General features: G+C 41.7%; 1 protein-coding gene across 3 annotated transcripts in view; it reads left to right on the forward strand.

Annotated features, from left to right (window-relative positions):
* Positions 1-44: 44 nt before the first annotated feature.
* The window catches only part of ZCWPW2 (zinc finger CW-type and PWWP domain containing 2), a 78353-nt gene continuing 56587 nt past the window's right edge, over positions 45-21810 (forward strand). Inside the window, exons 1-4 of one of the 3 annotated variants that reach the window (XM_080675992.1) lie at positions 89-122; positions 9850-9999; positions 10817-10874; positions 15329-15676. In XM_080675992.1, the coding sequence (XP_080532118.1) occupies positions 15342-15676 (335 nt within the window). In that variant the 5' untranslated portion in view covers positions 89-122; positions 9850-9999; positions 10817-10874; positions 15329-15341. Of the gene's footprint in view, positions 123-9849; positions 10000-10816; positions 10875-15328; positions 15677-21810 lie in introns of all 3 variants that reach the window. The other 2 variants (XM_080675991.1, XM_080675990.1) reach the window with 2 other exon arrangements.

A 21810-nucleotide genomic window follows, 5' to 3' on the forward strand; every position in this document is an offset into this window, starting at 1 on the left:
GAGCTTGGAGGGGTGGGGAGAGGAGGGCGTGGGCGTGGCGTACTACGTGTCCCGTGAGCCTCCGCGGCGGGCCTGGGCGGGCCGCGGCGACGCGAGGAGGGGAGGCGGAGCTGAAGAGTTGGGTAAGAGCGTTATTCTCTGCTGCGAAGGGTGCTCGGGTGGTCTCCACTGTAGTCGTCGGGCACGTCCTTTTCATTTAGCGTCCAGTTGGGGGTCCCCGAGCGTGTGTGCTGCGTGTTCGCTCCGCTTGGTAGCGCCCTCACGAGGTTACCGAGCTGTCGCCTCGCGGAGGCTGGGAAGAACTGGGAAACCTGTAACCACGCGCGCGTCGAGTGTGTGGGTGGCGGTGGGGAGTCGGGGGCGCGCGCGGGGAACCGTTTACCCCTCCCCGCTGATTCGAACCCTTCGGCGATCATTTGAAGCAAACTCGGCGCATTGCTGAACGTCCCATAGTTATTCCGCACACTGCTCTTTTAAAAGATTAAATTGATTGAATTTAGGACAAAGCTTTGTGATTTCGGGATTGTACCAGCTGCCCTGGAATTGCTACCACCTTTGGTTTTTCCTGGATGACATTCTTGAGCTGTGGAGTTAGGAGTAATGAAGTTGTTATATTTGGGGGTCGCAGCCAATGGAGCCCCTCAAGCTCCAGGGCTGTTTCGGTTTAAAGGAATAAACAAGAAAACGGTAATTGCAGGCAGATATCCCTTATTAACCGCCAACTGGCAACAATGACGCTCCTCGCCACTCCCTCGCCTAGTGTTTTGTCAACTGAGGGCTTAAATATTGTTACAGGTGTGTGTGCTGTTGGCGATATTTTTGCATCGCCTTTTCATTCATCAGGCCAACTGTCAGCTCATCAAAGCATGGATTCAACTCTAGGTTTCTGAAAAATTCACAGCTGTTAGGAATAACGACCACTACTTAGTTATGGTGTGCTTAAAATATTTAAAAATCTGTATGCATGTATTCATTTAAAGTTCATTCGCTTCAGTGTGTCTTTGCTGGGGCATGGAAGAGACCGGTGTTTTTAACTTCGTGGACAAGAATCCTGTTTGTTTGCTTCGGTAGTGCGCCGTACAAATTTAATAGTTAATTCCTGAAGTTCATTCATAGCCAGTCAGGGCAGCGGAAGGGGGGAAAAAATTAAAAACCAAGCGGTATGTTTTAGTTAGTAAAATATTGAAGAATGTTAACTAAATCGGAGTAAGTAAAGAATATAAGTTAAGCTTCAAAACTAAAATTATAGTTTAGTGTAGACATTTAATAACATGGGGAAATGTTTATAATATTGTTAAAGCAAATTGTCCAGTTCTGTTCAACATCACAGACATTTCTATCTTTTTCTATTAAAACTACAATTAAAAAGTAAAGAAAAGAAAATATGCACATAACAGAAAAGGAGAGGGTTGGAGAACAATCAGTGAACAACGGATTTCAGCAAATATTCTGAGAGGAACTGGGTGTGAGCATGTTGTCAAAGGGAGCCCAGGAGCTTCAGCACAGAGCAGGCGGGACAGGTGTCCACCATGAAGGTAGGACTCAGTCTTCCCGAACCGTCACGGTGAGGCTCTGAAGGCTCTAAATAGAAAGTGGAGGGTGAATATGAGGTTTTTGGAGGTCTTTTATGAAATGAAGGTGCCTCCTTGTCTTTCCCATCTCATCAGGCAGAAAGACAGGCAGTCCACGGTTTCCTCCCAGGCCAAAAGAGGAGAGGCTACTCTCCATAGAAATTAAAAAGAAAATTGGACAAACTGGGCAAACCTTTAGTTTGTTTCTTTCCAGGGTAATAATTCCAGCTTACTCCTAAATATGTCATATTTACTTTGCACATTAAGATGTGACATGTTGAATCATGCTTTCAGTTTTGTATTATGCAATTTAAAACTACTTCCATTTACAAATTCTTATTTCAAAACTCGTTAAGTGAAAGGTTTCTTTTCTTAATATTTGTGTAGTGATTCTTGAAACAATAATTATGTAGTTACTCACTAGAACCCAGAGTAAGAAAGTTATCACTTTTTACTTACTAGAATTATGACATATTTTTAAAATGAAAATAAATGACAACAGGTAAATCATTTTGAATAACGAATTGAAATTATCTAATTAGATTGGCTTGAAGTTCTATTTTTGTGTCTTATGATTTAAAGGAAGCGGTAAACTTAATAAAGACTATTCTTCCACAACATTCTATCTTTAAGCAAATGAACTATGTGACTTCCAAGCTAATACAGCTTAATAAAGGTCAATTGAGAATGGCCACATGTAAAGGAGAAATAACTAAGCCAGCCTGAAATTAATACTCTCTTTGTTCAACCTACAGATATAATTCTAGTCCGTTTATGGCACTATTACATTTGGTTGACAGTCTGAAGAGCTTAATTTTAATTATCTTTGTTGGATCAGTTATTTTCAATATACTGAATAAGCTGGATACTCACAGCCATCTAATATAGACCTAAAATATGTAGATTGATTACTAAGTTTTGAAGTCGGCATTTAGTACAGTTAATCAGATTTCTAATTATTAATGTTTCCCTTGAAAAATTGTAAAGCAGAAGAATATAGTTGCTGCAAAAGATATCAGCCTTTCAGTATGGAAATGAATTGTTTCTTTTCATTCTAACTTGATTGCTGATATTAGATGAAAATCATCAATTATCTACATTATTAAAACAAAAAAATATTAAGCATCTTGGAGCATTTATTAAGCTATAAGCTATCCAGTAGTATCTGTACAAACTAGTCCCTGAATGATAAAGATAAATATGATTTTGCACTGATAATAGACTCTTAATAAATTTCTGTTGAATCATTAAATATGGTCTACAGTTGACATAAAGGCACTGTTAATTAGATAAATGAATGAACAGTCAATGTTAAATTTATATCATAGAGAAGATTAAGGATAAATGCATTTTAAAGCTTAGAAGCCAAATAATTAAGTTGTGCACTGGTGAAAAATCATGAAGGTAAGACAAAATAGAGTGCTTTCATTTTGCATTGGATTCTGTGTATTTTAATTTGTTAATGTAACTACAACTATAACTCAACTTTAAAGCAGTTTAGCAACGAAGTAAAAAATTTATTATTGGTCTTTAGTGTACCAGGCACTGAAATGGGTTTTTTTCATATGCTGTTTCATCATTAAAATTAAAATTTCATCCTATAAATTATTACTACCTTCATGTACACATGACAAAATTATGTTCAGATCATTTAACTGACTTGTCTTCACTTAAAAATATCATAGGAAATGGAGCCAGAATTTAAATCCAGAACTACAGTTATAAGATTGATACAGCCATCCTCATTGCTACATGTTTTGAATATCAACACTGGGTAGGTCAGTCTAACTCTGAGGTCCATATTATTTCAATTATTTCATAATATTATAAATATTCAGTGCCTCTCTTTGGCAAGTATTTTTGAGATGCTAACAATATAGAAAATAATCTTTCCCTAAGTGGATTTTCACAATGTGATAAGTGGTATGTAGAGGGTGTAGAGACTGCTGGGGCACATAGTAGGGGCATTGACTCCTACTTAATCATTTTTCAGATTGGCTTAGATATCACTTCTCCTAAGTAGCCTGATAAACCCCCTAGCCCCGTGGTTGGCAAACTGCGGCTCTCGAGCCACATGGGCTATTTGGCCCCTTGAGTGTGGCTCTTCCACAAAATATCACGGCCTCGGTGAGTCTATTTTGAAGAAGTGCCGTTAGAAGAAGTTTAAGTTTAAAAAATTTGGCTCTCAAAAGAAATTTCAGTCGTTGTACTGTTGATATTTGGCTCTGTTGACTAATGAGTTTGCCGACCACTAATCCAGGTGAACTGTCAACATCAACTGCAAGGACAAATCGCTCTGAGTTTGGTGAGATCAGGAAGGTGTGGTGCATTATGAGCTTCTAAAACCAGGTGAAACCATTAATACTGATTGCTACTGACAACAAATAATCAATTTGAACCACGCTTTGATCGTGAAATGACCAGAATGTTCCAGAAGACACGGCAAAGTAATTTTGCTTCATGATGACGCACCATCACACACTTTAAAACCAGTTAAAGACATGTTAAAAGATCTTGCCTGGGAAGTATTAACCCACCCACCATATTCACCAGACCTTGCTCCTTCAGATTACCACTTGTTCTGATCCATGGCACACGCACTTTCTGAGCAGCACTTCAAAACGGATGAAGTGGAAAATTGGGTCTCTGAATGGTCTGCCTCAAAACAAGAAAAGTTCTATTGGGACGGTATCCACAAATTACCTGAAAGATGGGGAAATGTGTAGCTAGCAATGGACACTACTTTGAATAAAGCACTTTTGATGTTTCTCTTGAAATTATCGTGTTTTCTTTGATTACAAAATCCGCTATTACTAACCGGTACATCTAGTATTATTTTGTACATTTTGGCTAGTATTGATGATAGAATATACTACAGTATGGATTATCTCTATGTATTTTTTTTTTACTATACCCACTCATAGTTTTCTTTTCTGCCTCCCCCCTTTCTTTGGTCAAGAAGTCATACACTTTGTATTAATATATTTGAAATCTCAAGTCTTTTATGCTTTTATGTTGTTAGATTCTGATTATCAGACTTTTACTAGGATATTAAATAGATTTAGTCTTATTACAAAATTTAAAGAGTGTAAACAAAAGCAATCTTGAGGCTTCCCTGCTTTCCTGAAGCTCTTCTACTGCGTACATTCACTTTATACTTTAGGTATTTCTGAAAATTGATCCATATGTCTGTATATTGAAAATATTTCATCCTGTCTATTTCTTGCCTTTCAACTTATTTTATGGAGTTTTTATAGTTTATTTACACAGAATCTCAACATGTTCAAGCTTATCAATCTTCTATGGCTTTTGTGTTTTACATACAAATACATTTCTATTTCAGTGTTATATATGTTATTTTATATATTTTTACATTATTATTTAGTCACTCTGAAGTTTTTCTTTATATAAATGGTGCGAGATTGAAATTTTATTTTTTCTTGTAAAAATCATGAATGAATATTGATTTTCTCAGATGCTTTTCGGGTGGCAAATGTTAATATTATATGGTTTTCCTTCTTTAATCTGTAAAGTGGCATACCATGCAAACAGTTCAGGTGGCCAAGCAGCATACTTTTCAGCCCTGCTGGAGCAGCATTTCTTAGAGCTCACAGACAGGGATCAGTAGCTCAGTGGATAAATCTCCTTTGCCTCATTTTACCTGAATCAAAACATAGAGATTTAATAAGGCCTATGACAAACTTCATTGTGAAAGGACCTTGACTATGAGCTATGGAGCTTTTAATGAATATTAGAGAAACACCAGCTACTTCCTTAGCATGACCAGGGACCAGAATACAATCTATCCCATATAATAAAAGGCTAATATACCAATCAACTGAACAGCAGAATGACCAGTCGCTATGATGTACACTGACCACCAGGGGCAGATGCTCAACACAGGAGCTGCCCCCTGGTGGTCAGTATGCTCCCACGGGGAGCGCCACTCAGCCAGAAGCTGGGCTCATGGCTGGCGAGCACAATGGTGATGGCGGGAGCAGGCCTAAGCCATCATTCAGACATCCCCCAAGGCTCCTGGACTGTGAGAGGGCTCAGGCCAGGCTGAGGGCCTTCCCCTCCCCCGAGTGCATGAATTTTGTGTACCGGGCCTCTAGTATCCTATATAATAAAAGAGTAATATGCAAATTAACCATCACTCCGCTACACCCACAAGTCACGCCCACAAGCCAATCAGAAGCGAATATGCAAATAAACCCAACCAAGATGGCCACAGAGAGCAGGAGAGAGACTTGGGTTTCCCCGGCAATGGAGGAAGCCAAGCTTTCTGCCTGCCCTTGCCGGCCTAGGCCTCCACTCAGGCTACAAAGTTTCAATGATAGAAGATACATAAATCGAAAGAGAAATGGCGGCAGCCACGGAGCTGGAAAGAGCAGGAGGCTAGGGTTGCCTGCGGCCATGGAGGAAGCCAGGCTTTCCACACACGCTGGCCGGCCCAGGCCTCCAGTCCAGGCTACAAAGTTTCAATTATAGAAGATCATAAATCCCAATAGAAATGGCTGCCGCCATGGAGCAAGCAGAAGGCTTGGCTCCGCTCCAGGCTATAAAGTTTCAATTGTAGAAGATAAATCCCAGATACCAGGGCCTCCGCTTGGGTTGCCAGGGGGTGTGGCCGGCCTGCAAACCACCACAGGCCCCTCGCCCAGGCCATCTCACTCCCCAAGGGAACCCCCACCCTGATCCAGGACACCCTTCAGGGCAAACCAGCTGGCCCCCACCCTTGCACCAGGCCTCTGTCCTATCTAATAAAAGTAATATGCAGATTGACCATCACTCCAACACACAAGATGGCTGCCCCCATGTGGTCAAAGATCCTGCCCACATGTGGACACAAGATGGCCACTACAAGATGGCCAGCAAGGGAGGGCAGTTGGGAGAAACCAGGCCTGCAAGGGAGGGCAGTTGGGGGCAATCAAGCTTGCAGGGGAGGGCAATTAGGGGTGACCAAGCCGGCAGAGGAGGGAAGTTGGGGGTGACCAGGCCTGCAGGGAAAGGCAGTTGGGAGGGACCCAGGCCTGCAGGGGAGAGCAGTTGGGGGAGACCAGGCCTGCAGGGGAGGGCAGTTAGGGGTGACCAGGCCTGCAGGGGAGGGCAGTTAGGGGTGACCAGGCCTGCAGGGGAAAGCAATTAGGGGCAAACAGGCTGGCAGGGGAGTGGTTAGGGGGTGATCAGGCTGGCAGGCAGAAGCGGTTAGGGGTAACCAAGAAGGCAGGCAGGCGAGCAGTTGGGAGCCAGCAGTCCTAGATTGTGAGAGGGATGTCCAACTGCCCATTTAGGCCCGATCCCTCGAGGGGTCCCAGATTGGAGAGGGTGCAGGCTGGGCTGAGGGACACCCCTCCTCACCCCCATGCACGAATTTCGTGCACCAGGCTTCTAGTATATATATAAAAGCCTAAGCGACCATTATGATCAGATGGCTGGATGACCGGCCGGTAGCTATGATGCGCACTGAGCACCAGGGAGCAGACCCTCAATGCAGGAGCTGCCCCCTAGTGGTCAGTGCGCTTCCACGGCCAACCTCCCATGGCCGGCCAAGCTCCCACAGCCCCTCCCCCTCAGCCAGCCCTGATCAGGACCGGGACTGGGCAAGACAGCCCCAATCACCAGCCAGGCCAAGGGACCCCACCCATGCAGGAGTTCGTGCACCAGGCCTCTAGTCTACACTAATAAAAGAGAAACATGCAAATTAACCATCACTCTGCTATGCCAATCCACGCTCACCAGCCAATAAGGTGCAAGTATGCAAATCAACCCAACCAAGATGGCGGCTGGCCACGGAGCTGGAGCAAGTAGGAAGCTTGGTTTGCCCCCTGTGATGGAGGAAGCCAAGCTTCCTGGCCAGCCCTGGCCTCCGCTCAAGGCTACAAAGTTTCAATTATAGAAGATAAATAAATCCTAGATACTTGCTTCCAGCCAGCCCTGGCCTCCGCTCAAGGAGGCGCTGAAAAAAAAAAGAGAGAGAAAAAGGAGGGGCTGGGACCTTGGGTCACCGGGGGGATATCAGGCCATGATGGGACGGCAGGGGCAGTTGGGGGTAAGCAGACCAGTGGGGGGGCAGTTGGGGGTGAGCAGGCCTTCAGTGGGGGTCAGTTGGAGGTGATCAGGACAGTGGAGGAGAGGTGGGGGCGAGTAGGCCAGCGGGGGGGGGGGGGCAGTTGGGGGCGAGCAGGACAGCAGGGGGGCAGTTGGGGGTGATCAGGCTGGCAGGGGGGCATTTGGGGGCGAGCAGGCTGGCGGCGAGGGGCAGTTGGGAGCAAGCAGGCCGGCAGGCAGAGTGGTTAGGGGCAGGCAGGCAGGTGAGCGTCTGGATCCAGCAGTCTCAGATTGTGAGAGGGATGTCCCAACTGTTGGTTTAGGCCCAATCCCTGTAAACTGGCAGTAGGACATCCTTCGAGGGGTCCCAAATTGGAGAGGGTGCAGGCCTGGCTGAGGAACAACCCCCATCCCTCCCCCCCCCCTGCCCACCGTGCATGAATTTTGTGCACTGTGCCACTAGTAGTAATATAATGTGGCAGAACTTTGATCCTAGCACAATTCTGAGAGCATGGCATTTGAGGTTGATGGGCAGTCCCAGCCCAACTAAAATCGAAGCCTTGTGATTACAGTTAGCTTCAAGATGTTGCACATTAGTAGTGGGATTGCAACACAGTAAGCCACATCAGTATACATGATTGGGCTAGCACCAGCCCCCTTGCTGACATAATGGGAGGTGGAGGTGGCACTGAGATCCAAACATTGTTGGCTAGAATTGTTGGCCATAGTTAACTTCCATGGACCTTTGTAGGATGTCACATTTGGGAGGCCATCTTTCAGGGGACCAGTCTTGGACTCATTAATTACTTCTCATTGCATATTTGGCCAGGATTAATTTTTCTCTAACAGATCTGATTCATTTCACAGATCTGATCTGCTTTAGCTAGGGTTTTTAAAAGTTTACTTTTTAAAATGAGATTAACATAGTCTTTGTTTTCTTATGCTCAAAAGGAAACTAAAATTTCCTTTTGAGTTAAATATATACAAGATATCCTCTAGTAATTTAAAAATTTTAAAGTTCTATAGTTATATATCTAATATGACTTATTCCTGATTTTTTTCTTTTTAAGGAACCAGGTTTTGGTTTTACTGATTGTTATGTACCAAAAATTATGTGCCCCTAAATTCATATGTTGAATAGTGTAAGAGAATGTCAAATCTTTATCATTTTACAATTGTAAATATATTATTTTTAAACTTTGCTAGGTTGATATGTGACTTCTTCAGATCCATCCCAGTGGAACCCCTATCTCTTTTTCCTATTATAGACCTCACCTTTCTTCTCCGTAGTATTTTTTCTCCTTCATAAAATCTTTCTAAGAATAATTTTTAAAAATTCCCCCTCTGGCAGTACTGCAAAACTTTCAAACTTGACTGACCTTGATACAGATGCATTTTTATTTCTATTACTGTTCACTATTATATTTATTTTTAAAAAATCATCCTTTCAACCTCTCTGAAATAATTTTGCAGATAAAATTACAAGACTTTAAATGATTCTCAAAGTTATACAGCCAATAATTGGAAGAATATGGACTTGAATTTATATCTGCTATCATTTATTGTCTTGAAGATTGTGATAAAAGCATCTTTCATGAGAGATGCTGGAAGATATCAGTCTGAAGCCTCTGGATGAGGATTGAAGGTGGTGAAGAGTCCGTATTTTAATGACTGGCAAGAAATACACCTGTAGACTAATATGATTGCCTACGTAAGGGAGATTACATATGAACCAAAGACAGAATAAACACTGAAAACCAACACTTACTGCAAAGCAAATAAAGTTTAGCAAGTCTTCAGAGCTAACAAGACTAACACAGTGATGAAAGGGGGGCTGGTGAAATTTAAACTCTGATAAGTGGCTAAAAGAACATAGAGGAGCTGATAATCCAGTGCAGGGAGTAGAGATTTTTGAAGAAAAACAGCCAGAATGCATCAATCATGAACCATTAAAGCAGGACAACTCTTTAGAGGTCATCTAGCTCTACTCTCCTTACTTTACAGACGGGAACATTGAGGCCTTCTGAAAATTACACAGCTGGAACGTTGCATAACCAAGATTAGAAACTATTTTTTTTTTATTCCAAGTACTCATCCTTTCCTACTGTCTCTTGATTATTATAAAATTTTAATTTATAACATTAAAATTATTAATTCAAGTTCTCTTTGAAAGTAGGCAGGTTTAGTAATGCAGTGTTTTTAAAAATATGATCTTACTGATTTTTAGAGAGAGAGAATGGAAGAGGGATAGAGAGAACCATTGACAAGAGAGAAACATCGATTGGCTGCCTGCTGCATGCCCCCCACTGGGAATGGAATCCATGACCTCTTGATTCCTGGGTTGATGCTCAACTGCTGGGCCACACATTGGTTACAAGTAAGATATTATCTAGAAAATAGAAGTGATTGAAATTGAAATTATAAGGCTGGAATGCTCCAACTTTGAAGACAGCAATACAGATACCATTACTTTTCTCAAACATAGAGGAGTTGTATTGTCTGGGATAGCCTGTGGTTAAAAATGGATTACTTCCTATAACAACAATGTTGGAGAGCAAAAGAATAATGACAATTTTGTTTGTTTGTTTGGAAGAACAGTCATTTTTCTCATTCACATACAAACAATAAAAACAATTTCCATTATAAGTAGCCATTTATCTTCATTCCTCTTCTGTATGTATTTATTCACACGGTCTCATTAAATTCTGATATTGTTCAGAACTCCTTGGGTATGTTGTAATTTTACCATCTGGGATGCATCAGTCATAAAATGTATATACATTGTAATAAAAACTGATGCTTCACAAGAATTCACATTGGCTGTACTCCATCTTAAAGACCTTTGTTCTGTTGAACAATGGAACTATGTAATATTTCTATTCAAGAAAAATTGATCTTATTTTTTTCAGGCTCTGCTATAACATTCTAAAATAACATTCATGAAATACAAAAATCTTCGGAGAATTTATGTAAAATCTATATGGAATTTTCTTATTTTCTTCTTTAGCTCATGACTTTCACTTTAATACTACAAATTATATATAATGATTATACTCTATTAAGTTGTCTAGAACTGTTTAATGGAGTTCTGCAGACCTTGGTGGTTTCTTTAATAAATTCAATTTAACTAGTAATGCATTGTAATGTATTGTTACAAATAAAAATTGCTCACTAATCCCTTTCCCATCTGTTAGAATATTTATTCAGTTCCAGATGCTTCACAGAAGTATAGGAGATATTGAACAAAATTAGGTAAGTGATATGAAAAACCCCTGCATGTAAAGCATTTTTTAGGCATTTTGGAATCAATATAAAAAGAGCCATTTTTCCATCATCAATTCATTCATTGCTGGCAACACAAAAATAATGCCTCTTCTATCAGATAGCTTACAGTCTAGTGATAGGAAGTAGTCAGTACACATCACTATAATATGAAGCAGAATGTTATACATACCAGAAGTTAAGAGGACACGAAGGTCAAGCAGGGAGAAATTGTAGCTGGTTGGGGATATCCAGAAAAACTCCTTAAAAGAGATGGTATTTGAGGTAGATTTTAAAAGTGGAAAATTTACAGATTATGATAGAGTAAGGAGGATAACATGAGCAAAGACATACTGGTAGAGACAGACACATTGGATATATTTGGGATATATCAAATAATGTAAGTTGATGTAGTTTGAAAGCTTAAGAAAAGAAAGTACTGCAACCATTTAATGAGCACCTACTGTGTGCTGTGCTTCTTGTTTCATACCATATATGCATTATTTTAGTGAACATTCAGAACACTCTATGAGGTAGGTGTTGGTAGTATTCCCACTTTCCAGGTAAAAATATCTTAAATGGTTTGCCCAAGGCCACACAGCTATTTAGTACGTATTCTTAGATCTTAATGTAGGTCTGACTGGCATAAAACCCATACTATTAACCACTACATTATAGAGTTGCTCCGTTTTGTGATGAATAGTTTATACAATACAATCTTTACAAGAAATGCTAAAAATTTTTTTCTAGCTTAAATGAAAGAATGCTAATCAGTAATATGAAAACATGCAAGTATAAAACTCATTTGTAAAGGTCAAATTCAGAATATTATGTAATGGTGATGTGTAAATAACATTACTCTCATAAATTAAAAGACAAAAGTATTTTGTCTAGCTACAAAACATTTTAATGCATATACAACATAAAAATATGTACATTGTGATATCAAAAACAAAATGTGGGGGAAAGTAAATATGTAGAACTTTTGTATGACATTGAAGTTATCAGCTTAGGATGGACTATAGCAGTGGTTGGCGAACTGCGGCTCACGAGCCACATGCAGCTTGCGAGCCGCAGTTTGCCGCTCTGTTGACTAATGAATTTGCCGACCACTGCTGTAAGGCATTACCCTTACCCAGAAGTTTTGACTTCAGGTTAAAGACATTAGTACATTATTAAAATGTTTTTTAAGTGTTTTTTCCTAAGGCAGTGGTTGGCAAACTCATTAGTCAACAGAGCCGCAGTTTGCCGACCACTGGACTATAGGATGTTTTATGTAAACTTCGTGGTAACTACAAAGCAAAAGCTTATACTGGATATACAAAAGTAATGAGAAAGGAATCAAAGAATACCACTACAGAAAATCACAAAGCATGAGAGCAGCAGAAGAAAAAAGGAACAAAGGATCTACACACCCTGAAAAGAATTAAAAGGTTAATAGCCCTTTTTTATACAAAAAACACTAGAGGCCCGGGTGCACGAAATTTGTGCACAGGAGGGGGGGGGGTCCCCTCAGCCCAGCCTGTACCCTCTCCAATCTGGCACCCCTTGGGGGATGTCTGAATACCTGGGGATCGGGCCTAAACCGGCAGTCGGACATCCCTCTCACAATCTGGGACCGCTGGCTCTTAACTGCTTGCCTGCCTGCCTGCCTGATCGCCCCTAACTGCCCCCCCCCCCTGCTGGCCTGGTCGCCCCCAATCGCCCCCCACCAGCCTGGTCACCTCTCACTACCCCCCCCCCCCCACTGGCCTGGTCACTCCCAACTGCTCCCCCTTCTAGCCTTGTCGCCCCACACAGCCTGCTGTTCAGTCGTTTGGTCCCTCACTAACTCCCCTGCTAACCTGGTCGCCCCATACAGCCTGCTGTTCAGTCATTTTGTCGTCCCTCACTAACCCCCCTGCCGGCCTTATCACCCCATGCAGCCTACTGTTTGGTCGTTACTGTGATGGCGTCCTGGACAATTTGCATATTCCTCTATTACTAGTATACTCTAAACGTAAATGGACTAATTCTCTAATCACACACTGAAAGTGAAAGGATGAAAAATAATACTCCATGCAAATGGAAACCAAAAGAGAGCAAAGGTTACTATACTAATATCAGACAAAATAGAATTTAAGTAAAAACTTGAAAAAAAGTCAAGGTTATTATATAACTAGGGGCCCAGTGTATGAATTCATGTACCATGAAAGGAACTGTGGGCTACGAGGCTGCAGTGGGCCCAGGGACAGGTCTCGGCCCATCCTCTGCACCGCCACCCAGCCCCTCCCACCGCAGCCCCCCAGTCCCCAATCTGACGGCAGCCTCACTCCCGTCGCCACCACTCCCATGTGCTGATGATGCTGGTCCCACTCACACCTGCTGATGGTGTAAGGCGATTGGGGTTAGCGCCGGCAGCAGGTGCAAGCTGCAGATGCTGCCCTGATTGCCCTCGGGAGAAGGGGGAGGTGGAGAGCTCTGAAGGGCAATTGGGGCCAGCATCCACCACTTGCACCCGCTGCCAGCGCCTGGCACCAGCCCCAATCACTCGGTGCCGGCACCGGGCTCTGGCACTGGCAGCGGGTGCAAGCGGGGCCAGCACCAGCAGCAGGTGCAAGCGTCAGGCATGATCACAGTGCACGGGAGCAAAGAATTTTCAGTAACCACCAGGGGCTCACCCTGATGACAGCAACCAGCGCCCCGCCTTGGTCTGGTGCCCCCGTTCACCTCCACCATCCTGCCATGGCCGATGCACACTATGTTCTGCGCTCTGCCGCCTGCTCCCAACGCCTGCCATGTTCCACACGCGCTGCCTGGTGGTCAGTGCACGTCGTAGCGACCGGTTGTTCGGTTCTGCCGTTCGGTCTATTTGTGTATTAGGTTTTATATAGATAGATGATAAATGTGTTAATTTATCAAGAGGATTGAAAATGTTTATGCATCCAGTGTTGGAGCATCAAAATAAAGAAGCTAATATTAATGGGAGAAATAGATAGCAATATAATAATGGGGGATTTTAATACGCCCCTATCAACAGTAGATAGATCACTTAGACAAAATCAATACAGGACCATTTGACTTAAACTACACTTTAGATGAAAAGAATCTAACATATAGAGAACATTCAATAGTAGAAGAATACATATTCTCAAATGTACATGCAACTGTCTTCAGGGTAGATCATATGTTAGGCCAAAAACCAGCCTTAATAAATATAAGAACATTGAAATGATATCAAGCATCTTTTCTCACCACAATGGTATGAAACTAGAAATCAATAACAGGAAAGAAACTGGAAAATTTTCTTTGGATGCATTCACATGAGTGGAATTAGTAGGTCAAAAATTGTGAATTGTGTCAATTGTAATATATTGGCAGTTTTTTTCTAAAGCTATTTGTAGTTATCCTGGAAAGGCATATGATAAGTGAGTTTCAAAACATATAATTAAATCATGAGTTAAGAGCTTTTTTAAATGGTATATATTCTTGGTAGTAGTATCTACTAACTCATTAATATAGCATATCTAAGTTTTTTTTTAAATTTAAAAAATAGGTTTTGCATTGCAAAATAAGATGCTTATATTTTACTTGTATCTTATTAATTACAGTAATTATTAGTTTATATTTTAGTAGTATGCACATAGCAATTATTGTTGAAGTTAGAAATTGAGGCCTTAATCATACAATGCTAACTTTTCTTATAAGTTTAAAATTTTTATAATAAGAAAGCTCTGAAATATGTCCTTTTTCAAATCACTTAATAATAAAAGGTAAAATTATACATGCAATTTTTTTTAATTTTCTTAAAGCATTTTAAATTTTCATATGATGAAATGTTTTTCTGCATTTGATTTTCCTCAGAATTAGAAAAAGAATGGGCTAATCAAGTCATACTATAATATATACCCAGAGGCAGTACTGCTTAGTAGGTAATATCACCGAATTTGAAACCAAACTGCCTTCATCTTAATTCTACTCTACCATATATAAGCTCTGGAACCTTAAACAAATTACTTTTTTTGCTTCAGTTTTTTCTTTAAAATTATTTCTTTAAAAATGGTTATACTAAGGTTGTTAGGAAGACTATATAAGTTGTGTGTATGAGTCACTTAGAATGATACCTGGATCATAGCATTCAATAAGGCTTAACTTTTTTGTGTCAAAAGTATTGGATATCTACCAGATGTGTGTGATATGGTAGATTAATAGATATTAACCTCTAGTCTTCTACTCCATCATACTGTTCTTGTTTTTAATTTTGGAGCATTTTGTGCCCAAAGGAATTGATGCATCTATTTTGTTTCTGGGTAAGTGGAAACACAACATGCTCAACATGTATAATCTTTATAGGATAGAGTGTAGGTGGGCAAAGATGGTATTTAAAGAGCTATTTCTCGGATTTTGGATTGAACTTTTCTTATACTCTTGAATCCTTATTCTTTTATTTTCCTCTTATTTTCCAGATTAAATTCATTTATGAAAAAAGAAAAACTTGACAGTAAGATAATAGTAGACTGTCGTAACACTGCAATGGATTCCTCCGTGGAAAACAATACATATATAAACAAAATGTGGGTTCAATGTGAAAGTTGTTTGAAATGGAGGTTGTTGTCAAGTGAGGATGCAGCCAAAGTTGATCACAATGAATCATGGTATTGCTACATGAACACTGATTCAAAATATAATAAATGCTCTATTTCTGAAGAAGATTTTCCTGAAGAGTCTCAGTTTCATCAAAGTGGATTTAAGATTGTCTATTCACAGCTACCTGTTGGTAGCCTGGTTTTAGTAAAATTACAGAATTGGCCAAGGTAAGATTTTTGCTATCCTATCTAATAAAAGAGTAATATGCAAATTGACTGTCACTCCAACACACAAGATGGCTGCCCTCATGTGGTCAAAGATGGCTGTCCCCATGTGGACACAAGATGGCCACCACAAGATGGCCAGTAGGGGAGGGCAGTTGGGAGGGACCAGGCCTGCAAGGGAGGGCAGTTGTGGGTGATCAAGCCTGCAGGGGAGGGCAGTTAGGGGTGACAAGGCCAGCCGAGGAGGGCAGTTGGGGGTGACCAGGCTGGCAGAGGAGGGAAGTTGGGGGTGACCAGGCCTGCAGGGGAGAGCAGTTGGGGGACCAGGCCTGCAGGGAAGGGCAGTTAGGGGTGACCAGGCCTGCAGGGGAGGGTAGTTAGGCATCAATCAGGCTGGAATGGGAGTGGTTAGGGGGTGATCAGGCTGGCAGGCAGAAGCGGTTAGGGGCAGTCAGGAAGGCAGGCAGGTGAGCAGTTGGGAGCCAGCAGTCCTAGATTGTGAGAGGGATGTCCGACTGCCTGTTTAGGCCCGATCGGTGGGATCCGGCCTAAACGGGCAGTCGGACATCCCTCGAGGGGTCCCAGATTGGAGAGGGTGCAGGCTGGGCTGAGGGACACACACCCCCGTGCTGGAGTTTCGTGCACTGAGCCTCTAGTCTTATATAATAAAACGTTAATATGCAAATTGATCTAATGGCAGAACAACCGGTCGCTATTATGCACACTGACCACTAGGGGGTAGATGCTCAATGCAGGAGCTGCCCACTGGTGGTCAGTGCGCTCCCACAGGGGGAGCACTGCTCAACCAGAGAAGCCCTGAGCCAGGCTCACAGCTGGCGAGTGCAGGGCGGTGGCAGGAGACTCTCCCACCTCCGAGGCAGCACTAAGGATGTCCCACTGCCAGTTTAGGCTTGAGGGCTCCCACACTGCAAGAGGGCACAGGCTGGGCTGAGGGACCCCCCGCCACCACCACCACCAAGTGCACGAATCCTGTGCTGGGGCCTCTAGTTATTTTATAATAAACGGTTGAGATATAGTCTTGCTAAGTTTATGAATTAAAACTTTTAAAACTTTTTCTCTGTTTGTCTAATTTCTTATTGTTTCCTGATCTCATCATAATTCTTGCCCTGATTTCTTTGGGTTTAATTCTACTTTTTCTAGTTTCTTATATTGGAAACTTAGGTAACTGATTCAAATCTTTTTTTTTTTTTTGCCTCCTTTAAGCACTGCTTTAGCTATATCTCAAATTTTAGTATGTTGTGTTTTATTGCCATTGAGTTTGAAAGGTGTATTAATTTTCTTAGGATTTCTTCTTTGAAATGAGTTGTTGGAAGTATGTTTTTAAATCCCCAAGTATTTGGGGATTTAAAAATAACTTATTGTTACTGAGTTCTAATTTAAGTTGATTGTAGTCAGTTTCATTGAATTGTATTCTATGGCCCAGTATGGCCTATCTTGAAAAGAATGTGTATTCTGTAATTGTTGCCTAGAAACCTAAAATATGTTATTACTAGAGGCCCACAGGAATCAGGCCTAAACTGGCAGTTGGACATCTCTCTCACAATCTGGGACCTCTGGCTCCTAACTGCTCATCTGCCTGCCTGATCCCCCTAACTGCCCTCCCCTGCTGGCCTGGTCACCCCTAACTGCCCTCCCCTGCCGGCCTAGTCACCCCTATTAACTTTTTTTTTATCTTATCCCCTTCAAACAATTGTATTTGACTTCCTTATTGCCTTCTCTCTGTCACACAATTTTTCTCTCTCCTTTATGTAACACTTTTTCCTACTGACTCATCATTTATAAACCTTTCTTTCCTCCTTATTTCCTACTTCTGTTCCATCATTCTTCTTCCCATCTTTCTCCTACCCTTCCTCCCTCCCCACATTCTTTCTTTCCTTTATCTTTACCCCTGCCCTCCCTCCCCTTTTCCTTCCTTCCCATCTTAATTTTTTTCTTCACTTCCTCCCTCGGACCTGCTTTGCTCCCTCCTCCATTTCTTCCTTCTTCCCATTCTCCTTTTAAGCTCTAGCAGCCCTCCTTTAAAACTTTTCTTCCCTCCCTTTCTCTCTCATACACATTCTTCTCTACTTACTTCCATTATTTTAATATCTATCTACCTACCTAATTATTCACTATCATTTATCTTTTTTCTTTTCTGACTCCTACTTTTAAAATCTGTCTCCAGTATACAACTATACTTGATTTTCATTATAGCTCCTACAGTTCACTCACACATCCTCTTTACTTCTTTAACTCTGCTCTCTACTGACTCCTTTATAAAGTTCTTCCCTTCCTCTTTCCCTTCTTAAAGCTTCTGTTGGGGGTGGGAGGCGTTAACCCCCAGCCCAGGGCTCAGCCCCGGCCAGGTGTTCGCCACCCCCACTTCCCTGGCCTCCCTGCCGCTGTCCTCCCATTTTCTGCCTGGGACACCTGGCCCAACAAGGGTGGCCAAGGCCTGCGCATCCTGGGCGCTGCTGCCACGAAGCAGGAGTGCCTCCACCCAGAAGGCCTCGGACCATCCTCCACTCTGTCCTGGACCCTTGGGCACCGCCCCGCCAACGGCTGCCATTTCCCTCCTCCCGAATCTGGGTGGGGCTCCCTGCTCCATGCTGCCTGCACCCCGCCCCTCACCAGGCACACCTGCTCCACCCCCACCACGGTTGCCACCCACTTCTGCATGCAGTTTCCTTCCCTTTTCCATTCCTGTGTCTTTTTCTTGTTCCCTTTCTGTATTTCTGTTTCTCCTCTTGGCCTGTCTGCATGCAGGCCTGCCTTCCTCTCCCTCTCCTTTCTTATCCCCTCCTATCGTATCCTATCCTACCCCAGGCCTTGCAGCTGCCTGAGCAGAGGGCGGGGACACAGCCTTCTGATCTGGTGGTGACATGACGCTGAAATGGACAAATTTGCATGTTCCTCTATTATTAGATTAAATCTTTCTCCTCCCCCTCTTTCTCCTTCTTCCTCCCCCTCTTGTTTCTTCTTCCTCTTCCTCCCCTTTCTTTTCCTCTCCTCCCCCTCTTTCTTCTCCTTTTTTGCCTCCTCCTCCTCCTCCTCCTCCTCCTCCTCCTCCTCCTCCTCCTCCTCCTCCTCCTCCCCCTCCCCCTCCCCCTCCTCCTCCCCTCCCCCTCCCCCTCCCCCTCCCCCTCCTCCTCCTCCTCCTATTTTTGTATATTTATTATTGTCTACCTCAATGTTTCCCATTCCGGGTTGATTTTTTCCAAGAATGTAATGTGCAGTATATAGTTTCAAGTCTTTTTTTTTTTTTCAATTTCTTTTTACAAATTATAAGTATTTATCCTATTACATTGTTTTGATTTTCTTATTTTGGGGCTTATATATATTACTTATGGTAGATCTTTGTTTATCATTGGTATTTTTTCTTCAACTCTTTTCATCTTTACAATTTTAATTATTTTTTATTTTCCATCTTTTATCTTTCTGAAGGTATCAATTGAACTTAATGTCTTTTGTGTTTCTTCCAGGTTAGTTTTTTTGTTTTTTTTGTTTTTTTTAAATATATTTTATTGATTTTTTACAGAGAGGAAGGGAGAGGGATAGAGAGTTAGAAACATCGATGAGAGAGAGACATCAATCAGCTGCCTCCTGTACACCCCCTACTGGGGATGTGCCCGCAACCCAGGTACATGCCCTTGACCGGAATCGAACCTGGGACCCTTCAGTCCGCAGGCCGACGCTCTATCCACTGAGCCAAACCGGTTAGGGCCCAGGTTAGTTTTTATTGAAAAATTTTAAAATGTTTTTAAGAATTTTGTCACCTGCCTGTTCAAATCTTCCTTTTCTTCAAAACCTACTTCTTTTAGTTTTTCTAATTCTAATTTATATTTTTTCATAACCACATTATTTTCTTTATTTGTATTAACTCAATCTTTAGTGTTGTATTCCCACTTTTATTTGTACCATCTCTTTTCTTTATTCTTATTTGTCCTGCCCTATTAAACTTGGATTATACTCCCAACAGTTTCTCATCAGCATGAGCGTTTGCTCTGAAAAGGAGCTCTGTCAGTTAGTTTTAAGTGTTCATAGGGCCCAGGCTGCTCTAACGCTTTCAATCTTGTTGCAGTCTCCCTCACAACTTTGGCTGCTGTACTCAGTTTGACTTTCCAAAGAGAACTTCTTATGGTTTTAAGGTTCTTATGTCACAAACACATCAGAACTCTGGTTGCCTGCCCCCTCCCACTTTGTTCTCTCTCATATATAAAGATGCTAATAATGTGGGTCTTGTGTTGATAGTTTATACCTGCATTTTGGTGTTCATGTGTATAGCTTATCAATTAGTTTTGTTATCGAGGTTTTGTGTCAGCTTTTGCCTTTCTGTTATAATTGTTCTGCCTGTATTTATGGGAAAATCAGGAGATTCTAAAACTATAACACCATTGCTGCCTTCTTCCCAGAATACCTTGCTATTTTATATTACATTCTCTCACTTAACATTCTTAAAGCTGGGATACTCTGGCTCATGTTACCTTGTTTGCATTCATATTGAACTGTTTTGTATGAAGAATATGTTTGCTTTCATAAACTGTGGTGAGCTTATTCTAATATATACCTATCACACACACAAGAGACCTTCAAGTCATATATCTAGATTTGGGTTGAATTGTGTCCCCCCAAATCACATGTTAAAGCGATAACCTCGGAATGTAACTGTATTTGGAGTTAATGCCTTTAAAAAGGCGATTAAGTTAAAATAGGCTCTTAGGGAGGGCCCTAATCCAATCTGAGTGATCCTATAGGAAGAGGAGATTTATATACACAAAGAGACACCAAGGATGCACAGAACAAATACCATATGAAGCTATCTACAAGTCAGGGAGTGGTTTCAGGAGAAACTATAACTCTGCTGACACATTGGTCTTGGACTTCTAGCCTCCAAAATGGTGAGAAAATTAATTTCTATTGTTTAAGCCACTCAGGTTGTGTTATTTTTCTATGGTAGCCATAACAAACTAATACATTTAATATCTTTGCAAATGTGGAAATCGCTCTGAGATTTGTACATTTTGTTACTGAGAGCTTTTCTAGGGATCAAATGTGAAATATTCTATGCTTATGTGTGTGTATATATATATATATTTGTATATCTATACATATATATATAAAACCCTAATATGCAAATAGACTGAACGGCAGAACAACTGAACAACCAGTCGCTATGATGTGTGCTGACCACCAGGGGGCACGTAGAACATGACGAGTGTCAGCAGCAGGCAGCAGAGTGTGGAACATGGCGGGCATCAGCACAGCGGGCTGGTGGAGCAGGTGAGCAGGGGCGCCAGACCAAGGCAGGGCGCTGGTCGCTGTCATCCGGGCGAGCCTCTGGTAGTTACTGAAAATTCTTTGCTTCCGGGTGCCACCGTCCTGCCTGGCGCTTGCACTTGCCAATAAAATAATACTTTCTTTCCTACAGCAAACTATGGAAAATCAAATTATAATAGTTATATTTACCTCCACATTGTGAATTAGCACGCACTTATGTACTTGTAAAAATACTTATGCAACCTCTTGCCTTTGGACTATGTCTCTTTGCTTTGGGGTGGAGATACCTGCATGTACTAGGAAGAGAAAAACTATCTCCATAATGCTTAAGCAGCCTTGATTTTTAAAAATTGCAAATATCATTGTATTCAGCTGAAAAGAACATAGAAGTTAAAAGTAAAAGAGAACAGTGCATATCTTATTTAGTATAGTGGGACACATTGTCAAACAGATGCTAGGCTCTGTTTAGGATGACTACCTTGGGCATATTTACACAGACATACAAAGTTTTCTCATGAATATGAAAATTAATTTATAGAAAATATATTTGCATCCTAATATAATGTAGTAAAACAGTTTAGTAATAAAATATGTCTTTAGGTTAACAAACCAATCCAGTGGTACTTTTTAGATTTAGTATGTACATTTATAAATTGAGATTTCTACTAGATCCTTTCAGTATTACAAATTATTATTTAATTACTTTGTATTTTTTGCCTTTGGATTGATATACTGTGTGTGTGTGTGTGTGTGTGTGTGTGTGTGTGTGCGCGCGCGCGCGCGTGCACGTGTGTGTGTGTATGGATGGGAAATTTCTTCTCCCCAACAACCCCTGCAGTTAGGCATAGCCCAGAAATTTC

Source organism: Plecotus auritus, assembly GCF_963455305.1.
Source record: "Plecotus auritus genome assembly, chromosome: 6".
Classification (NCBI taxonomy): Eukaryota; Metazoa; Chordata; class Mammalia; order Chiroptera; family Vespertilionidae; genus Plecotus; species Plecotus auritus.